We start from the raw sequence: 18,904 nt of genomic DNA, 5'->3' as shown, positions 1-18,904 counted from the left end.
TGATTACAGAAATGTTAAATAAGCAATGAGTTTACTTGAACCTTTAAAATATCGGTTAGTTTACTTCACATGCCAAGGGCTCAATTTTGAGATTCAAAATGCTCCTTTTTTTATTTATCATGAACTAAGTCAAAAAGAGTTTGATCTGATCAGTGCTGAAATCATATATCTGCAGATAATTTGCATTAGAGCGTACAAAAATCTATTCAGACAGAATTCTTCAAAGACAGATTCTGTGAGATTCAAAAATGTTTCATTCAATCTTAAAACTAACTTAAAATGAAAAAAATACATAGACATGTGTGAGAAAATAATAAATGCGTAGAATATCGAATTAAATTAAGGAATTGATATTGTAAATCTCAAATGAATACATCATGTGACCAATTGATAGCAGATTATTTGAGTTACAGTAAGTTGAAAAAAAACAATTTAAACTTATGGATGAAAAATGAAAACTAAAACAATGAGATAGTATACTGTTGTTATAAGCAAAAGGCAGTTTTTTGTCAAAAATCAAATATGAGGTAATGTTCTACAAGAAATTTAAAACCATTTGATATAATTATAGCATTAAATAGTATTTTCTTTATTTCAGTATGAAAAATGATATAATGTTAAGTGTTTTAAGCAATAACACAATATCTAAGGATTTATAAGCAAAAAGTCAATGTATATATGACACACACAGGTTTTATGCTTAAAAAAAAAATCAGCATACTGTGTTTTTACAAAATGATTATATGCAGTATAATTTCAATAAAGTTAATAAATATTAGTATTGTGTCATATCTATAAATATGACTCCGGCAAATAACTACCTTTTTGCTTATGACGTCAGTAACTTGGTTAGAGTTTTTTTTACATTTTATTACAGTACTAAGCCAAATATTTTTTTAAAATTGTGTTGTTAAGTTAATCCAAGAATAAAGAGTGTACCGCTGTACCACTGCGTGAGTGCGGACGTCTATCATGTTGGGGATCCATTGGTCGGATCATATCTGGAAAAGCGAGGTTTTCAGTGGGGCGGTGAAACGAGGCGAAGCCTTAAAGGGATTGCTCAGCAAAGGGCAAACCGGATAGGCCGTAATATCAGGCACCCGGACCCCCTTATCACCATCGCAGAGGGAATGGCTGAGGGCAAAAACTGCAGAGGTCCCCCGAGAGACGCCTATATGGACCGAGTGATCGGGGACGTGCGCTGTAGCAGCTACACAAATATGAAAAGACAGACGAGGACAGGAATGAGTGAAGGGAATGAGAGAGGCTTGTTGCAGGCCGATCCCTAGGATTGTGGCCCAATAGACAGAAAGATTTTTGTCGTCGTGACCTCTAATGTCCAGATGTACCACAGTTACATTGAAAAAAGTTTCATCACTATTATTCCGTGTAATTGGAGCAGACCATGTTTACAAAGTGCTCCTGGAAGCACCCCCCCTGGGGGGGTGATTTCAATGGAAGGTTAACAGAGTTATATTTAATAGGGGCATTTCACAGATCAGGAATAACATTAAGAATATATTTAATATTTAGAGCGGATTTTTACTTTTTTTATTAGTATTTTAGAGAAATGCCGATTATTCAACTCTTGTATAATGCCAGTTCTCCTATATGGGTGTGAATCTTGGCACCTTACCAAAGCTCAAAACACCAAACTTCTGAGTTTTGAGAGTAAGTGCTTGAGAAGAATATTAGGTAGAAGGTGGTTCGATTTTATAACTAACATTGAAGTCCGAGAACGGACGCAGCAGCCTCCTATAATGAGCGTCTTGAGGATGCGGCGGTGGACCTGGCTTGGACACGTGCTGCGCATGCCTCAGGAGAACCTAAACCCTAGTTGCCTCTTCTTTAAACCTGCGGGATCACGCCGTCCTGGAAGGCCGTCAATGACGATCTTTAGACTTTATTCGGTGGAATTAAGGGTCGCTGGATTAACATGGGAAGAAGCGAGAGTGTTGGCTGGCGATAGGGTCTATACTGGAGGCAACTGGTGGTGTCCACATGCTCCACTTAGGAGCGGATGTGGAAAAGAAGAAGAGAGATTTTTAGAGTTAGAACCGTCAGTAGGGTCGCAGTGAGTCACATCTTGCCGGAGGGTGTGATTCTATAAAATGCTGCGAATGCCCAGTTGCATTCCACCGGCAACACTACTGACTAGTCCAACTCGTTAGCGTCCACATCGCGAACCCCGGGCAATGGGATTAGCAAGTTTCTGGCGCCTCCAAACCAGAACCGACCAGCAAAGGGAAGGTAACCCCGACGGAAAAATCCACCAGAGAAGGCAACGGGAAACCACTCTGGTCATCTTTTCCCAGGAATCACTACGGCGAGTACATCCAATAAGCAGTTGTCCTGGCTGCGGAGTAGCGCAGGACTGAGATGCTTTCCCTGCAGTGATCGACAGCGTCGGGGGCCCCTGATAAGGCACCAGAAGAAGAAAAATGATTATTTTTGGTTTTTAAAATAGCTGGCCATCGGCGTCACGTCACGTTAATGTCATCCGTCATCCCGCCGAGTGCGCTTCTTAGCAAACTTTACAAATACTTAACAAAAGTGTTGTATGGCGCAGGTAATGTCACATGGACGCAAAATTATACTACAAAATATACATATTTTAAATCCTCGTAGAATATTTATCCGATATTGCAGGAAAAAAAGAGTTAGTACCATTACTATCGTATTTATTACTTATTTTAAAAATACATGCAAGATTTTTTTTTAAAATTGAATAGACCCTTTTGACCATAAAGAATTTCACGCAAATTATAACTTTAGGGGGTCAGCTCCGGTATTTGTTCAGAGAGTTTCGTCATACTTTAAATTAGGTTAAACAGTACGGCTTAGAAAAAAAGTTGAATTTCTTCATTGGTAGAAAATTACGCTTTATTATAACAAGCAACAAGTTTTGTGCTCCAGTCATTAATATCATTAGTCATTAGTCTAGAGTAAAATCTTACAATTAGAATCTTTCCTTATTTTTTTATAGTCAAGATTTAATAGTTCCTTTTATAATCTACGAGAATGATATGATTTTAAATTACTTTCATTTCAACAGTAAAATAATCAGCGATTCAATATAGGTTGTTATAGTAATATGGAAAAATCAGGTTTTGTTTACAATATTATAAATCAATAAGGATTTATAAAATACTACGGAGAAAATTTTTTTTTTTCTTTAAATATTTAGTCAGACGCCACAATTCATTCATTGTCAAGGCCAAACATGTCGCATTTTCGTTGAGACATATTTTTTAACAAGTTTATTTTTAAAATTACAAATGAAAACATTTTTCCACAGTATCCATATTGATTTTGAAAATACAATTAATTTTTAAAATCCATTTTACATAATTTTATCGATATTCCATATGTGACATTCTAAATCTAATGGTCAAAAATAAATTAATGTGAGATGTATTCATTTTAATTAAAAACAGACAACAAACAAACAGAAAAAGTGTATATTTTAAGGCGGAGATAAATACTTATGGTTACTTATTTTTTTACCATTAGATTTTAAGAGGCGCCAACTATAGCACGCACCCTACGCCTTTTTAAATTTCTCTGATCATCGTCATCTTTTCTCTATTTGCACCCAGTGGTGTATAGGGCACTACAGGAGTACTCCAATTGAAGCGTATCTGGATCATTTTTGTTGCACGGATGGGAGGTAAGGTGCTAGTCGACGAGCAACGAAATATTGCAGTGTTGAAATTGGTTATAACGATCACGGAAATAGTGAGATCTCGGCTGTAACGAGGAAACATTAATTGACATTTTAGCTCATGGTTTTCTCCATACAATTATTCACTGTTATAACGAGTTACACTGTTCAACCGTCCATGCGCTCAGTAGCTGCAAGACTTGTTGTTATCTAACTTCCAATTTTATAAATTTGCTTTTTATTTTGTTTTTTAAAATATCACTTAAACTCTAAACTTCTTGGTCAAATAATTTTTTTTTAAATAAAAATGTAAATAGGGGCTAGATTTCTTATTGTCCATGCGCTCTGTAGCTGCAAGACGTTCTGTTATCTAGCTCATATATATCATAATTGGAGACGAGGAACTAGAATCCCAACCGTCCATGCGCTCTGTAGCTGCAAGACGTGTTGGGATATTTATTTATTGTACAGCGCCCTTGAGGTGATTTTCACAAAAATGGCGCTATATAAATTATCCAAACATTATTATTATTATTATTACTTCTCGGACATACCAAACAAAAATATTGTCAAAAATTATACAAAAAATCTTCAATTTTTAAAAACATCATTCTCGAAATAAGAATCTAAGTAATAAAATCTAAACAGTCGGCTAACGTAAAGGATAAATACCGCCGGGGGTTGGGATCGGATTATCTTTATGATAGCTATGTAAGTGTCTAAGTACCTAATTGGATTTTCGGCTGACAATATTGAAAAATGAACACACATGGTTTTAAAAAAATCCAAGCATAGTGAACTTAGTAAGTGCCGGTTCGGCACATTGTTACAAATTACAGCTGCTTTTGTAGTTTATGAATGACATGCTTGTTTCGGGGTTTTTACGGGGTTTTTTTCATTACACATTTTTCAATACACAATAAACATTACAAGTGGGTTATATCAAATGAGTTCTAGATAACATCAGTTGAAACTTAACCCCTGAATTATAAACATGTCTGCTAACAAGAGGAAGTGTCTCTCAATTCGTGAAAAAGTGGCAATTATTCGTGAAATCGAACGTGCCCTTCCCCCTTCCCCCTTTCACCCGACCCTATCAGTACCTAAGTATTAATCTGTGTATGTATTTTAGTTTAGTTTATATGGACACCTGAGGATGGGTAATACTGCTTACCCGAAACTAGTCGTGTTATAATGTATTAAACTCTTGTGTGGTAAATTTACAAAGTGTTTTATTGTAAATAAATTCAACGGAGGTCATATACTGGCTTCGACAACCGGTTTATTAAAATGGTTAACTTCGATTTGAAGACCCTAGTATCAAAGTCGGCCATTTTCCCCTCTGCTCCTCATCTCCGATCGAGATACGCTACATTTGGCGTATCAATGCAACGCCCAGATGATGAAAACAAAAATTGTAATCGCTAATTATTTTACAAATTATTTAGTAAAAAAGACAATTGACGAAGTCTTGACAATAATGATTTTAAAATACGTCCTTAAATTAATTATTCATTGTGCAAAATACGTCAGAAAATCACTTTAACTTAAATTTAAGAACACAGTGTGATTCAAATATCATCTATTCGTTAACCACTCGACAGTCTGTCTCAAAACCGCGCTTTCTCGCGGTCCAGCTCGTCTCATTCTCTTATCGGCAGATTCTCCTTGTCCAGCTTCTTGGAGAGCTCCGAGATGACGTCGGAGTAGATCATGTGGTCCATGTTCCTCCCGAGCATGTACAGGATCCACCAGTCGCCGACGTCGGTCTTCTTCGAGATGGTCTCCGCCATCTGCCGCGTGATGATCTTGTTGCGGGCGTGCAGCAAGCGGGGGCGCACTTCGGGAAGGAAGATGATCACGCAGCGGTAGATGATCAGCAGGCAGAGCACCACGGCGAGAATTATGTACCAGAACCACAGGAAAATGTACGTTTTCTCATTCACGATGTTCAGCGGCAGTATGCACAGGCTGTCGTGTTTTTGGATCGAGCCGGAAGCGCCGTATTTGTGGAAGATGCATTTGGTGACTCGCGGGAAGATGTAAATCATGGCGTCGATGCGTTCTTCTTGAGGCTCCTCCGTCAGATGCATGACGCGCAGACCGTAAGACATGAACTCTCCGTTGAAGAACGAGTCCATCATCCATAGCTGTACTATGATGTTTATGAGGCAAAGGAGCTCGCACGCCCAGTAGCGAAACGCGTACAGTTTATGGCACTGAAAAAAAAAAAATATATCATAAGTCTATTTCATCGCATAATTTTATTTACAGCAGGAAAAGGATTATTATGATATATTTTTTAAAAATGTAAAATGCTTATAAGTAATAATTTCTTGCAACAGAGAGCCCTGTAAGTGCCTAGACTTCCAATATTCCCTCATCTTATATATTGTCTATCCCTGTTGTAATATATTGATTTTAATAACTCCCTAGGGGGTTGAATCCTCAACGAAAAAAAATTGGATAACCTCAAAATATTCCCTGGGCCCCCGATTACAATAGGAAGTTAACATTTATCTTCAATTTTATCTACTACTACTACGCCATTTCTCTGTAGGGGTAGGCAGAGATAATGGACCACCACACACGTCTATCCTGGCATACATTCCTAGCTTCTTCCACATTCATACATGCCCTTCGGTTCTGTCTGCTTTTGACATGACCAGACTTAAGATTTTGGTTTATCTGATCATGCCACGTCTTCCTTGGTCGCGCTCGTCTCACGCTGCCGTTCATTTTCGCCATAAATACTTGTTTTACGATTCTTTCGTTGTCCATTCGTTCTACGTGACCAAACCATCTCAGAGACCCTTTCTTAATCTTATCAATTATACTTGACTCAGATTTACACTCTCGCCTGATTTCATCGTTCGTAACCCTGTCATACATTGATTTCCCGCACATTCGTCTAAGAGATCGCATTTCAACCGCTTTCACTCGGCTTTTATCCTTCCTCCGCCAGTTCCATGTTTCACTTACATACATAACTGTCAGGACTAAAACTCTGTTGTGCACTGCCAGTTTAGCTTCGATTGACATATTTTTAGTAGCAAGTACTGTGCTAAGTGCTCCGTTCATTTTGTTGCCCGCATTCACTCTCCCTTCAACATTTTTTTCTACTCATCCATCTCTTGAAAACATGCTTCCCAGATACACAAATTCTTCTACTTGTTCGAGACATTCGTTGTTCACATTTATTATGCAGTCAGTAACCTCACTTCTCCTTTCAAATACCACCACTTTTAACTTACAGTTGTTCATCGCCAGTTCGCTCTCCAGGTATACATCATACATTCTAGAGACTATTTGTTGCAAAACCTCGTTGCTGCTTGCTAACAGAACTGCATCATCAGCATACAACAAGCAACTTACTGAAAAATTATCAATTTTTGCTCCAATACCCATACATTCTATCTCTTTCATACAGTTGTCCTACAGTTGTCTTAAAAGTAAAATTAAGTTTTCTGTATGAAAAGCAGAATATGCATAAAATCTTTTTCTTCTAAAAATGTTCAATTATAGATTACCGACGAAGATACTTTAAATGTGCATGCAAATATACTAATTTTCGTATACAATGAGGAATTCCAGCCCAACCCGGGATTAAATTTTAAAAATGTTTTCGTGTACACGTGAATATTAAAAATTTTTGGTGTAGGATGAAATATCTCAATAACGCACGCAAAAATAAATAAAAAATGTTCAAAATAGTATTCATTTTAAAATCGTAAATAATGACGTCACTCCTTATATCTACGTGTGGTATTTCCGGTTTCCGCTTTAAAGCCCCCGCACCTTGTAAGGAACGTTTTGACCATAGAAAACATTTCAATTTGTTGACATTTCAACCAGAGATTATGTCAACTTTCTAGGTTTTTCTAAATCGAAACGTTCGTAAAATAACCATAACATAGAAATGAGCAAATTACGATCAACTAAAGTAATCAAAGCAATATTCCATAGATTCTTGTCAGTTTTGTTATTGGCTGGAGAAATACAACTTACAAAGATCAGTGAAAGTAAGAACGCCAACCGTTTCATGACGTCACTACTGAAAAGTGACACAGTGATTACAGTCATTTGGCGTGGTATTTGATAAATGTAACTTTAAAAAATCATATCTTTGTAAATAACGCACAAAAAAAAAAAAAAAATATATTTTTGCTTAGTTAAATAGTACGCTAATAGAAAAAAAAAATTAGAAAACAGTGGAATTCCTCATTATCGATTTTTCTTTATAGACAGTCGAAGATAACTCTGTTAACTTCCCATTGTAATCGGGGCCCTGGTAAAGTATTAAATCAATAAATAAACCAGCCAATGGCAGGTCATAATCCCTATAAATGCCTGACACCTACGTTCCTTTCTCTAAAATGTTGTCCATCTCTGATTGCAACGTGTTTATCAGTTATATTTATAAAAAGAAAATGACAAAATGAAAATTGGGGTCAGAAAGACACAATCAGAATTACTATTGAACTAAAGAATTTCAATTATATTTAACAATACCTTTACAACATACATATAAATTATTTCCTTATGATAATATTGTTAGCCTATCAAATGACAAGGTCTCATGGCTTTACAGAAGTAATTCATAAAATGAAATAAAAGTATAATGGCTTTAGGCCTTGGTTGACCACAGGTTCAATTATTACTGTTCTTTAAAGAAGTGTAAATTAATATTAAGGTCGACAGACTTTACGACAGAGTTGGAAAATTGACATATTTGAGTGTAAACAGCTATTGTTAATTTTTGCTGTAAACTTTAAAAATCATTTTTAGGTATTGATGTAATAACTTTTATTTACATATACATTACTAATTTACACTACATTTTATTTGCCAGTGAAGTTTAGAGTTTAAGTGATATTTTAAAAAACGAAATAAAAAGCAAATTTATAAAAATAGAAGTTAGACTTGCAGTCTTGCAGCTACTGAGCGCATAGACGGTTGAAATTCTAGACCCCATTTACTTAATTTAGATATTTGATAGTTGATAACATTTACATAATATGATAGCTAACATCACAAAAAGTCTTGTAGCTTCAAAACGCATTGACGAGTGGAATTTCAACAACATAAGAATGATTTTAAAAAGTTAACAATAAATAATAATAATTTTAAAAAAAAACACAATAATAATACCATGTCTCACTCAGAAATCTTCCTATGTGATGAGTCGCTTCAATAAAACTTCAGTTAAAAATAAAATCAAACTCAATAGTAAACTATGCAGTAATAGTTTGCAAATTTACAATTTCACAAGAAACCATTTTTTGTTTCATTTTCTCAAATCGAATTCCGGCAAGAATCAGCTGAATATAAATAAACGTCGAAAACAGCGACTCCATTCCTCCATTGTCAATGTGTTCGGTCGACCTCAGCACAAAAACATCGAAAGTCAGCAAAAAATAGGCTGAGTATTTCAAATCGACGAACCTTGACGGTTCTCCGCAGCATTTTTTTTATGCTGAGCTAGATTTTACCTTTCCGAGTCCAAGCGTGAGAAAACTCCGCGAGTTCCTGAGGGGGGACCAGGGCCCCGATTACTATTTATTTATTTATTTTAAAGAAACAAACAGTCGACAATGATATAAAAACATTTTAAAAAAATACAGTTTAAAGACAGACCAGCAAAGTTTCTAAATAAGAATCATACATATTATTAAATTGTGTTACAACAAAAGGATGTGTTTATGTGTATTTGTATGAGAGTAAATGTAGATGTGTGTTTATGTGTATTAGTGTGGGAGTAAGTGTTCAGGAGTGTGCATCATTAAATAGTAAGTGGGATCGTATCGCAGCCAGAAATAATAGGTCCTAATTTATTTTTAAATAAATTAAGGGGCATGTAAAATATATCAATGGATGAAAAAAAAATATTATAGTTTTTTTATTTTTTTATTTATTTATTTATTTAGTTCTATGTATTTACATAGTCTAATATATATTTACAACACAATATTTACATCTATACTTATTCTAACATTATTTATCACTATTATACACTTAAAATCCTAATTTATAATATTCACTGTTTCATATGTACATTTTCATTAATTATATTCACTATTTACACTATTTACTACCTAATATTTTTCACATATATACTTTTTACATTTAATTTTAAATATATTTACATTAATTTCATTTTTTATGCTTTCTGGCATTTCTTCAAACAGTTTTATTCCCTTGTACATAAGGCAGTTCTGGGACATTGCTTTTGATTTTTTTTCCAGTCTTATATTTTTAGATCCTCTTGTTGCATAGTTATGAAAGAACTCATTATTTTTTAGTTTATCTTGAAAATATCTCGGAACTATTCCTTTAATAATTTTGTTTATTTCATTGGCAACATTGAATTTGATTCTTTGATCAATTGTCATGATATCTAGAAGTTGAATCATTTTCTTAACATTTGTTCGTCTCCCACATCTTAATATTATCCTCATCGCTTTGTTTTGTATTATTTGGAGTCTTTTTAGATCTCCTTCATTACTTAAATATAAAATACTGGAGCAATAATCAATGTGGGGAACGATAATACTTTTAAATATCAGCAGAGAGGTTTTAATGTCTAATTTATTCCTTATCCTTCCTAACAGGGATACCTTCTTTGCGATTTTCTTACTCGTATAGTCTGCATTTTTTGAAAAAGATAATTTAGAGTCAATCCAAACTCCTAGATATTTTATGCTTTCAACATTCTCAAGAACTTCTCCATCTAATTCAACACTGTGATCACTGTTAAAACAGCGTTTCTTACCCATTATCATACATTTTGTTTTTCCTACATTTAGTTTTAGCTTATTTGCTTTAAGCCATTTGGAGACTGTTTTTAATTCTGCATTTATTTTCCTTATTGCTGAATCATATTCGTTATCAGCTACATAAATTAAGGTATCATCTGCAAAAAGTCGAACTTGGCAATCAGACAATGTTAAAGTCATATCATTTATGTACAAAATAAACAATAGTGGTCCCAGAACAGATCCTTGTGGAACTCCCAAATCATTTTTTTGTTGATCTGACGTTTCATTATTAACCTTTGTCATTTGCATGCGATTGTTGAGGTAATTTTCAAACCATTTTATTTCCGTGTTTTTAATACCAATATTTTTTAATTTTTTAATGATTATATTTCGGTCAATAGTTTCGAACGCTCTTTTAAAATCTAAAAACACTGCAACTACATATTTATTTTTATCGATGTTCTCTTTCCAGTCATCTATAACAATATTAAGGGCCATTTCACATGAATTTTTAAACCTAAATCCCGATTGTTGATCACATAAAATATTATTTACATCTAAAATTTTTGTAAGCTGCATCTTTACTACTTTTTCCAGAACTTGTTCATATTTTGGTAGAGTATTTATAGGTCTAAAATCATCACATTTTTTTGGTTGTTTTATTTTTGGTATGGGAACTACTGTAGATATCTTCCACTTCTCCGGAAAAACTCCTGTTTTAAGTGATTCATTAATTATTTCTACAAAAGTTTTTCCAATTACAGCAAAAGCATCACACATCAAATTTATGGTTATTCCATCGGGACTTGCCTTGGATGTCATAGATTTTAGAATAGCGAGTAATTTTTGTTCACATATTTCTTCAAAAGCAAAGTCATTATATAAATGCACATTATTATTTTGTTCTGCTTCTTCCACCGGAATACTCTCATTTATTTCAATTATGCTTTTTATATAGTAGGTGTTAAAACGATTTGCCAAGCTTCTGTCGTCTCCCAAGTCCTTTGGAAATTCTATATTTTCATCAATATTGGTAATTGGTTCACTTTTGATCATACCTTTAATATTTTTCCACAATCCTTTTGAGTTATTTTTGCTTTTTTCGATTTTACAAACATAATAATTATTTTTGTTTTCTTTTAGTGCTTTGACATATTTGTTTCTACTTTTTTAATAGTTTTCCCAGTCTATGTGGCTTCCCGTGAGCTTTGTTAATTTATAGTACTTATCTCTTTCCATTCGCATTATTTTTAAGTCTTTAGAGTACCATTTGTTGTACGGTTTGTTTATTATTTTCATTTCTGGTATAACTGTATTGACAGTTTTTTCAATGAACTGTATCATTTTATCAACTTTTTCTTCGAATGAAAGTTCGCTCAAGTTTGACCATTGATTTTCTTCTAATTTTTTCAGAAAAGATACTTTATCATAACATTTGAAGTTTTTTATGTATTTACATCCATGAATATTATCTTGTTTAAAGCCTTCTAATCCTATTTCAATTGTATTGTGGTCCGTGATCTTATAAGTTAGAGCAAGAACGATAGAGGAAAGAGTGTTGAGCATAGTTAGTGCTACAGACTGGCAGATGGAATAAATACTTATTTCTTGTCAAGCGAAAGGGGGGGACATTCAGATTAATTTTGGAGAGTAGGTTAAAAGAGTCTACTTTATTATTTAATAATTTATGTAAATAGAATAATTCAGATACAGCGCGTCTATTTTCAAGGGTAAAAAATCCATTTTGTTTGGCAGATTGGCTGTAAGTACAAAGCGTTTTATGGTTTTTATAATCTAGGTATTTTAAAATTTTTCATTGAACATTTTCAACCCTTTCTATGTTTGTTATGCGTTGTGGGAAGTTTGTATTACAATGGGAAGTTTGCAGACATAGAATTAAGAATAGTCCAGAAGGAGCGTAAAATCATATTTGAATACATCGGACTGCGTCCAATAATTCTCCCACTGTGCCTCACTTTCGCCGCGCGCATTCGTGATGCCGCCGTGTAATGTTGCACGTTGAGAAAAAATATAATTACAACACAAATGTAAAGTAAAAAAAAAAGCAATCTGTTAATTTATCTAAAATTTTATTGTGCACGCGGAAATATTGATTGACACAACAGAGTAGATAAGTAAAGGGTCATTTAATGAACTTTAAACTTAAAATATAAAACAAATTTTATTTTACATAAAACTAATATTTTTATATCATGTTAAATAATATTTGATGTTTTAAAGATAATGTCGGTCAAATGTCCACAATATAGTTGTTTAATCCGAGATCCAATTTTCATTAGTTCTCTCATTAGATGAACAAAGTAGGGTAAAAAAATTACTACCCTGGCAACACTAACGCAATGTTAATTTTGTTTCTTCGACAATCTGACAAATGGAAAAATAATTCAATTTTTAAGTAATGCATTTCCTACTTAAACATTTGTTTGCTAATTACACATGAAATGTGATACCATATTGTAAAAGATCCTAGCAGTATTTCTACACTTTAAAAGGACAAAACTCAGAATAATCTGTACCTACCATATATATTTTTAATAATGAAAATGAAATAGGATAATTTATACTTACTCTGACATGGCGCAGAAGATAGTCAATAAGCACAGACTTTTTTTCTTCTTTTTCTTTCTCTTCACACAGCCCCATGTTGAGCCCCATCACAAGGGTTCTCATGAGCCCTCCCTCGAAACAGTCCCATAGAAACTTCGGCGTGTAGCACATTATAGCCTGGAAAAAAATCATAGATATTAAATTATATAAATATTCGTGTCCGGGCGAATAAAGAATACAGTTCTTGGTTTTTGTGCAATTGAACAATAATCCTGAACAAGAGTTTTTGCCTCGGTGGCCCTTTAAGTTGTGTGAAGAAAAACAAAACAGTGAAGGTTATATTCTAAATAAAAAGAGGTGCTTAAGAACTCGAGTACTTTGGGCATGTGATGAGAGGCGAAAAATTTTACATTTTACAAGTCATTCTACGGGAAAAGATTGAAGGGAGACGCAGTGCAGGTAGATGGCGCATCTCTTGGCTTAAGAACTTGCGTGACTGGTTCCATTGAAGCGCTCAGTCCTTGTTCAGGGCAGCTGCCAACAAAGTGAGAATTGCTACGACGATATCCAACCTTCATCCGGGAGAGGAACGATAAGAAGAAGAAGAAGAATAATGTAATGCATAAAAACAAAAAAAAATGCTTAGTTTTATAGTCTATTAATTTTTTATTTTTTTTAATCCACCGAACTTCCTAATTTGTTAAAAGTGCAACATGATAGAGACACGCGAATGGTAAATATCTTAAGTGTGTAAAAAAATCACTTCTCTAACGCCATAATCCAGGGCCGGGAAGATAAAGACGTCATACCTTCACCTTGACGGTATAGTTTAAGATAAATTCTCTCTAGCGATTACAAAGATATACTATCGACCCCAAAGCAAATATAAACTCCAATAAATTCCAATTCAAGCAAAAAAAGCTTGCCTAAACATGTTTTTGAAATTACTTTTAACCATTGCCAAAACGATATGCTTAGCGATCGTCTGCAAGGCCGACTCTCGATATGTTCTCTCAAAAAGATAGTAAAACAGATGGAAAAAATACAATAAATAAATTTATTTTTTACAGTGGTAACTTTCTAACGCCTATATACTCTTATGTGTTAATAGGACAGAACCTAGCGACATTATTTTTTGCATCTAGGCGTTCGTTTTATTTAACTGACAGTTGTCGGAATTTAAATCGACTTCAAAATTTACTTATTTCTCTCTCATATTTTTAATTGGCTTTTATGAAAAAAAGTGCTAACCTCAAAACGATATTTTTTTTTAATAAATCATAATTAAAGGAAAAATTGCTCAGTGGAACAAAATTTTTGACACTTTTAATGCGTAGATAAACGTATCGAGGAGTTCTAGACCCGTCGGTATAAACCGACGTACTTACATCAACACTTGGTGGTGGGGGGATCGGTATTATATCTTTGCAGTCGGTCGGGAGAATTTTATCTTCAACTATGACGTCATACCTTCCCCTTGTTTCATATCGATGTACCTACCCAAAACTTGAAGGTGGGGGGTCGGTAGTATATCTTTATAATCGCTAGAGGTAATTTATCTTCGACTATACCGTCAAGATGAAAGTATGACGTCTTTATCTTCCTATCATAATCGAGTCCCAGATAGTATAGAAGTAAAGTATACCGTCTCGATACATACCGATGAAGATAGCGTTCATAATTGAGGCACAGGGGGAAATATGGAACTAGGTTTGTATGAAGAAAATTCATATCCCTCAACCTCGGCTGCAATAATTGTTTCATGTTGGTATTTCAAGGACAAAGACCAATAATAATGCCATGGCAATATTTTTTCTGAAATCGATATACAGGGTGTTCTTTAAACCCTGTCACATCCGAAACCACGATGATCAGTATGGGCAAGAAGACATATTAGCATATTAAAAAAAATATTTAGAACAAAGAAAAAATTTAGAAAATATATGGTTGCTTACTTCTGCAGGGGAGAAGTGAGGGGAGCGCGGCGCAGTATCAGACTCCCCCCTCCTCCCACCTCGTTTCTCCCCTGTAGATGTAAGCAACTATTTGATTTTTTTTTTTTTTTTAATTTTATTTGTTCTAAAAAAATATTTTAATGTGCCAATATGTCTTCTTGCTCATACTGATCATCGAGGTTTCGGATGTGACGGGGTTTAAAGAACACCCTGTATATGATATTTCCACACTCTAAACAATCATAAAGGAAATGCCAGAACCATAATTGCAAATAATAATTATAATTTAATCTAACTGTACCTACTTAAAAATGTTTTACATGCTTAATTTTTTGCTATATTTTATTATTGAAATATTATATTTTTTTACAAGTGCAACTTTACGGAGTGGCCTTTTTATATAAAACTTTAATTGACCTATAATTATTGGTTTATTTATTATTATTTTTTCTCTTACAAACTTTAATTAATAATAAAAATAATGTGACCTCACTGGTATAAAATATTTTTTTTAAATATGTTTACATTTGAGAATATTAACAAAATGTTCAAACAGTTTTAAACACTACATATTTATGTTTATAATTAATTTATGTACATCTATATTATTTATATTACAAAACGTACAATGAAAGAACAAAAACCTAACATAAGCCATACACTTGTGGAGCAGTTGATTTGATATTGGTTTGGGCGAATTGTCTCATCCATTTTACTTCTACCTAGCTCCACTATCCATTTTTTATAGCCTTTTTGAACATTTTTTCGGTTTTTTATTTGTATATATTGTATTTTTTGTGACATACAATGGCTATTGTTTTCTTTGATTAAATAAAATAAAAACAAAGACCGCGTTTCTTCTTGATATTTCAAAAATCGAAAAAATGCAATGAGCCTGTTTTTGCAGAGTGCGTTTCATTTTCCATATCCAATTTCCCGTAGAACAGAACTTAATTTATTGACGGGTACCATTAGGTAGTTATTACATTATGTGGACTGTACATTCTAGTATTACGTAGCATGAAGTGCGTCTGTATGACAAAGGACGACCGCGCATGTGTGGGTGTGTGGATGTGTGGTTGTGTGGTTGTGTGGATGTGTGGCTGTGTGGTTGACACATCGTAATACAGCGAATTCACAAAATGGAACATCCGCCGGGCTCGTCTTCAAATAGGCGACATTTTGTCATCAACAATATTTTCAGTAATGACCGCAAGCTACTGGTTAGAAGCTGATTCGCATCGTAATTTTGACATTTCGAATTTATTAAGCAGATTCAGCGCGCGCGTACAAACAAGGTCTGGGCCGCGATTACAATCGGAAGTTAAGAACGTCACGACGTCATAGTTGAAGATAAATTTAACGTAGTTATGCAGAAAACAGCCAGCCATAGAAGGGTGAAACTGAGATAACAGAACTTTTGTGAAAAGACTGAACACAACAGTTGTTATGTCTTTTGCTTTGACAAATTATAAAAAATGCATACATTCGTTTTTTTTTTTTTTTTTAAATGTAGTGATGTATTCGACCAGTTTTAATGATTTTTAAAACCAGGCTTACCACACAACCTAAGATGTGCATTTTGCAGAAAACAGTCAGCCCTAGTAAAACACTAAAGTATATTATGTCTTTATGTATTAAACATATTAATTTATATTTATGTTAGTGTTAAAAATTGCAAAGAATCACTCAATTAATTTGCTATGAAAACAGAGATGAGAACATATTTTAGAGAAGGGAATGTAGGAGTCTAGGCAGCCACAGGGCTTATGACCTGTCATTGGCTGGTTTAAGTGGCTACTTTACACACTATGTAACATTCACCATTCTGCCTATATTTAAACATCTACATTCCTTCGAGTCATCAATCTGTTGACGTTTGTGAAGTTAAAGAGCTGAAACCTTTATTGTTGCGGGTGAGATTCATGTGATTGAATTATTTCACCCACATATATACAGGGTGTTCTTTAAACCCTCTCACATCCAAAACCACGATAATCTGTACGAGCAAGAAGGCATATTTAGATCTCTTAAATCTTAAAAAATAAAATATAGAAAAAAAACAAATGGTTGCTTACTTCTGCTGGGGAGAAACGAGAAGGGGGGAGGGGGGAGGGGGGAGTCTGATACACCGTCAACCGCACGGCCACGCCCCCTCACTTCTCCCCTGCAGAAGTAAGCAACCATTTGGTTTTTTTAAACATTTTAATTTTTCAAAAATTTTCGTTTTAAATATTTTTTTTCATTCATTTCATTTGGCTAACAACTTTCATTCTGATCAAGGTATATTTTAAGGACTATAGGTACTTGTTTATGGTTGAATTCCAAAACAAATTATAATAATAATCAAAAATAATTCATTTTCAAATATAGAATTCTTTTTGCAAATGTCAAACTTTGTTCTCCATATCAACAGGGGTACACTTGATTCATTAACTCTTGTGTGGCTGTGATGTCGCACTAGTCTACATATGACACAAGACTTGATATATCTCTCTTATTTTTTTAAATGATGAATTCGTATTTTTTGTAATCTTCAAATGGACGTTTTCACACCCGATTTGGAAAAATTTTTTGTTTAACTATGCCAAATGTTAATACAAAAAATATTTATCCTTGCTACGCGAAAAATGAATGTCCGCTAATTCAGCAACACATCTTTACAGATACTTTATACAAGAGAGAGCACGAAGATAGAAATCATTACAAGACAGACACGCTGTTCTGCGGCGGGTGTTGTCTAAAACAGATTCAGTCTTCAGTCGGTTAATGACAGTGACGGGGAACGCACGCGCGTAACATGAGCGGTGTATTTGTGATTTTATTTTATTTTCCATAACAGGGTTATATTATATGTTTTTTCGCATAAATTATGGAAAAGGAATTAATAAACAGTATGTCCATTTGTTTTTTTTTCAAATGTCTGAACTTTAGAATATTCCGTCTTTTACTAGTGGTAACACGATGTTACATCACCGCGCGTAAAGGGATTATTTACCACAGTCTTTTAAGAGTTAACGCGATTTTAGCATAGTCTTATAAAATTACATTCTTTCAACCCTTGTGTCTGCCCGGTACGATATTTCAGGTCTGCGGTGCCGGCGTCGGTCGGGAAACCGGTATGGATTATACGCGAGCGAGTGGGTACCGGTCGGTTAGGAAGAGCTGGCGCGGACAATACAGTCACACATTGCGCCTGTGTAGTATCTGCGAATGAGCGCATGATATCGAGCCATAATCGGCAGAACCACGTAAGCGACAAATAGTGAATTCTGAAGATTTTTAAAAAATTTTGTTGTTAAAAAATCATGGACTTAATAACATTGGGACTCAGGGGGTGTGAAATAAAGGTGCAAAGCACAAAAGGCATATATTACTGTTACTACAAAATAAACAAAAATATAAGAATTTAAAAAAAATTATACACATACGTATAAATACAAAAATAAAAAAAACTTAATTATTTTCGTGGTGTAATGGTCAGCGCGTTTGCCTGCCATGCAAAAGGTCTCGGGTTCGAATCCTAAAAGGGGTTGATGTGAAATATTTATTTGAATGGGTGTTTTCACCCTAGAATATTTCATAGTCCCTGGACTGGTACCTGAAGCGCAAGCCTGATCATCTTACCTTCATGTAACAAAAATGATCAACATACGCTGCGATTGGTGTACCAATGCAGTGCCCTATGCACCATTAGGTGCGGAAAGGGAACGATAATGAATTGTAGTTTTTTTTTTTTTAATTATAAAATAATTAAGAAAACAATCGTAATAAAACACAAATGTCAACAACAACAACATAAAAAATAATATTGTTTTGTAAAAAAAATACCTTTAGCTTGGTTAAGAAAATAAATCATTTGAATAAATCCGTAGCATGTGATAACAAAATAAATTGTTTTAATCAAAGAATTATACTGAAAAAAAGCAAATATAATAGTGTTGAAAAAATGAGAAAAC

At 34.1% G+C, this 18,904-nt stretch overlaps 1 protein-coding gene across 2 annotated transcripts in view; it reads right to left on the bottom strand.

Moving 5' to 3' along the window:
• Nucleotides 1–3,649: 3,649 nt before the first annotated feature.
• Nucleotides 3,650–18,904, bottom strand: part of LOC148283842 (innexin inx1-like) — a 34,580-nt gene continuing 19,325 nt past the window's right edge. For both annotated transcript variants that reach the window (XM_088243126.1, XM_088243127.1), the window contains exons 3-4: nt 13,012–13,167; nt 3,650–5,883 (exon numbers count right to left, since the gene is read on the bottom strand). In XM_088243126.1, coding sequence (XP_088099252.1) covers nt 5,308–5,883; nt 13,012–13,161 — 726 coding nt within the window. In that variant the 5' untranslated portion in view covers nt 13,162–13,167 and the 3' untranslated portion in view covers nt 3,650–5,307. The remainder of the gene's footprint in view (nt 5,884–13,011; nt 13,168–18,904) is intronic.

This window comes from Micrasema longulum, unplaced genomic scaffold (assembly GCF_059751315.1).
Source record: "Micrasema longulum isolate JH-2025_06_02 unplaced genomic scaffold, ASM5975131v1 h1tg000190l, whole genome shotgun sequence".
Classification (NCBI taxonomy): Eukaryota; Metazoa; Arthropoda; class Insecta; order Trichoptera; family Brachycentridae; genus Micrasema; species Micrasema longulum.
Note: the sequence above shows the minus strand (reverse complement) of the source record. Positions and strands in the feature narration are given on the sequence as shown.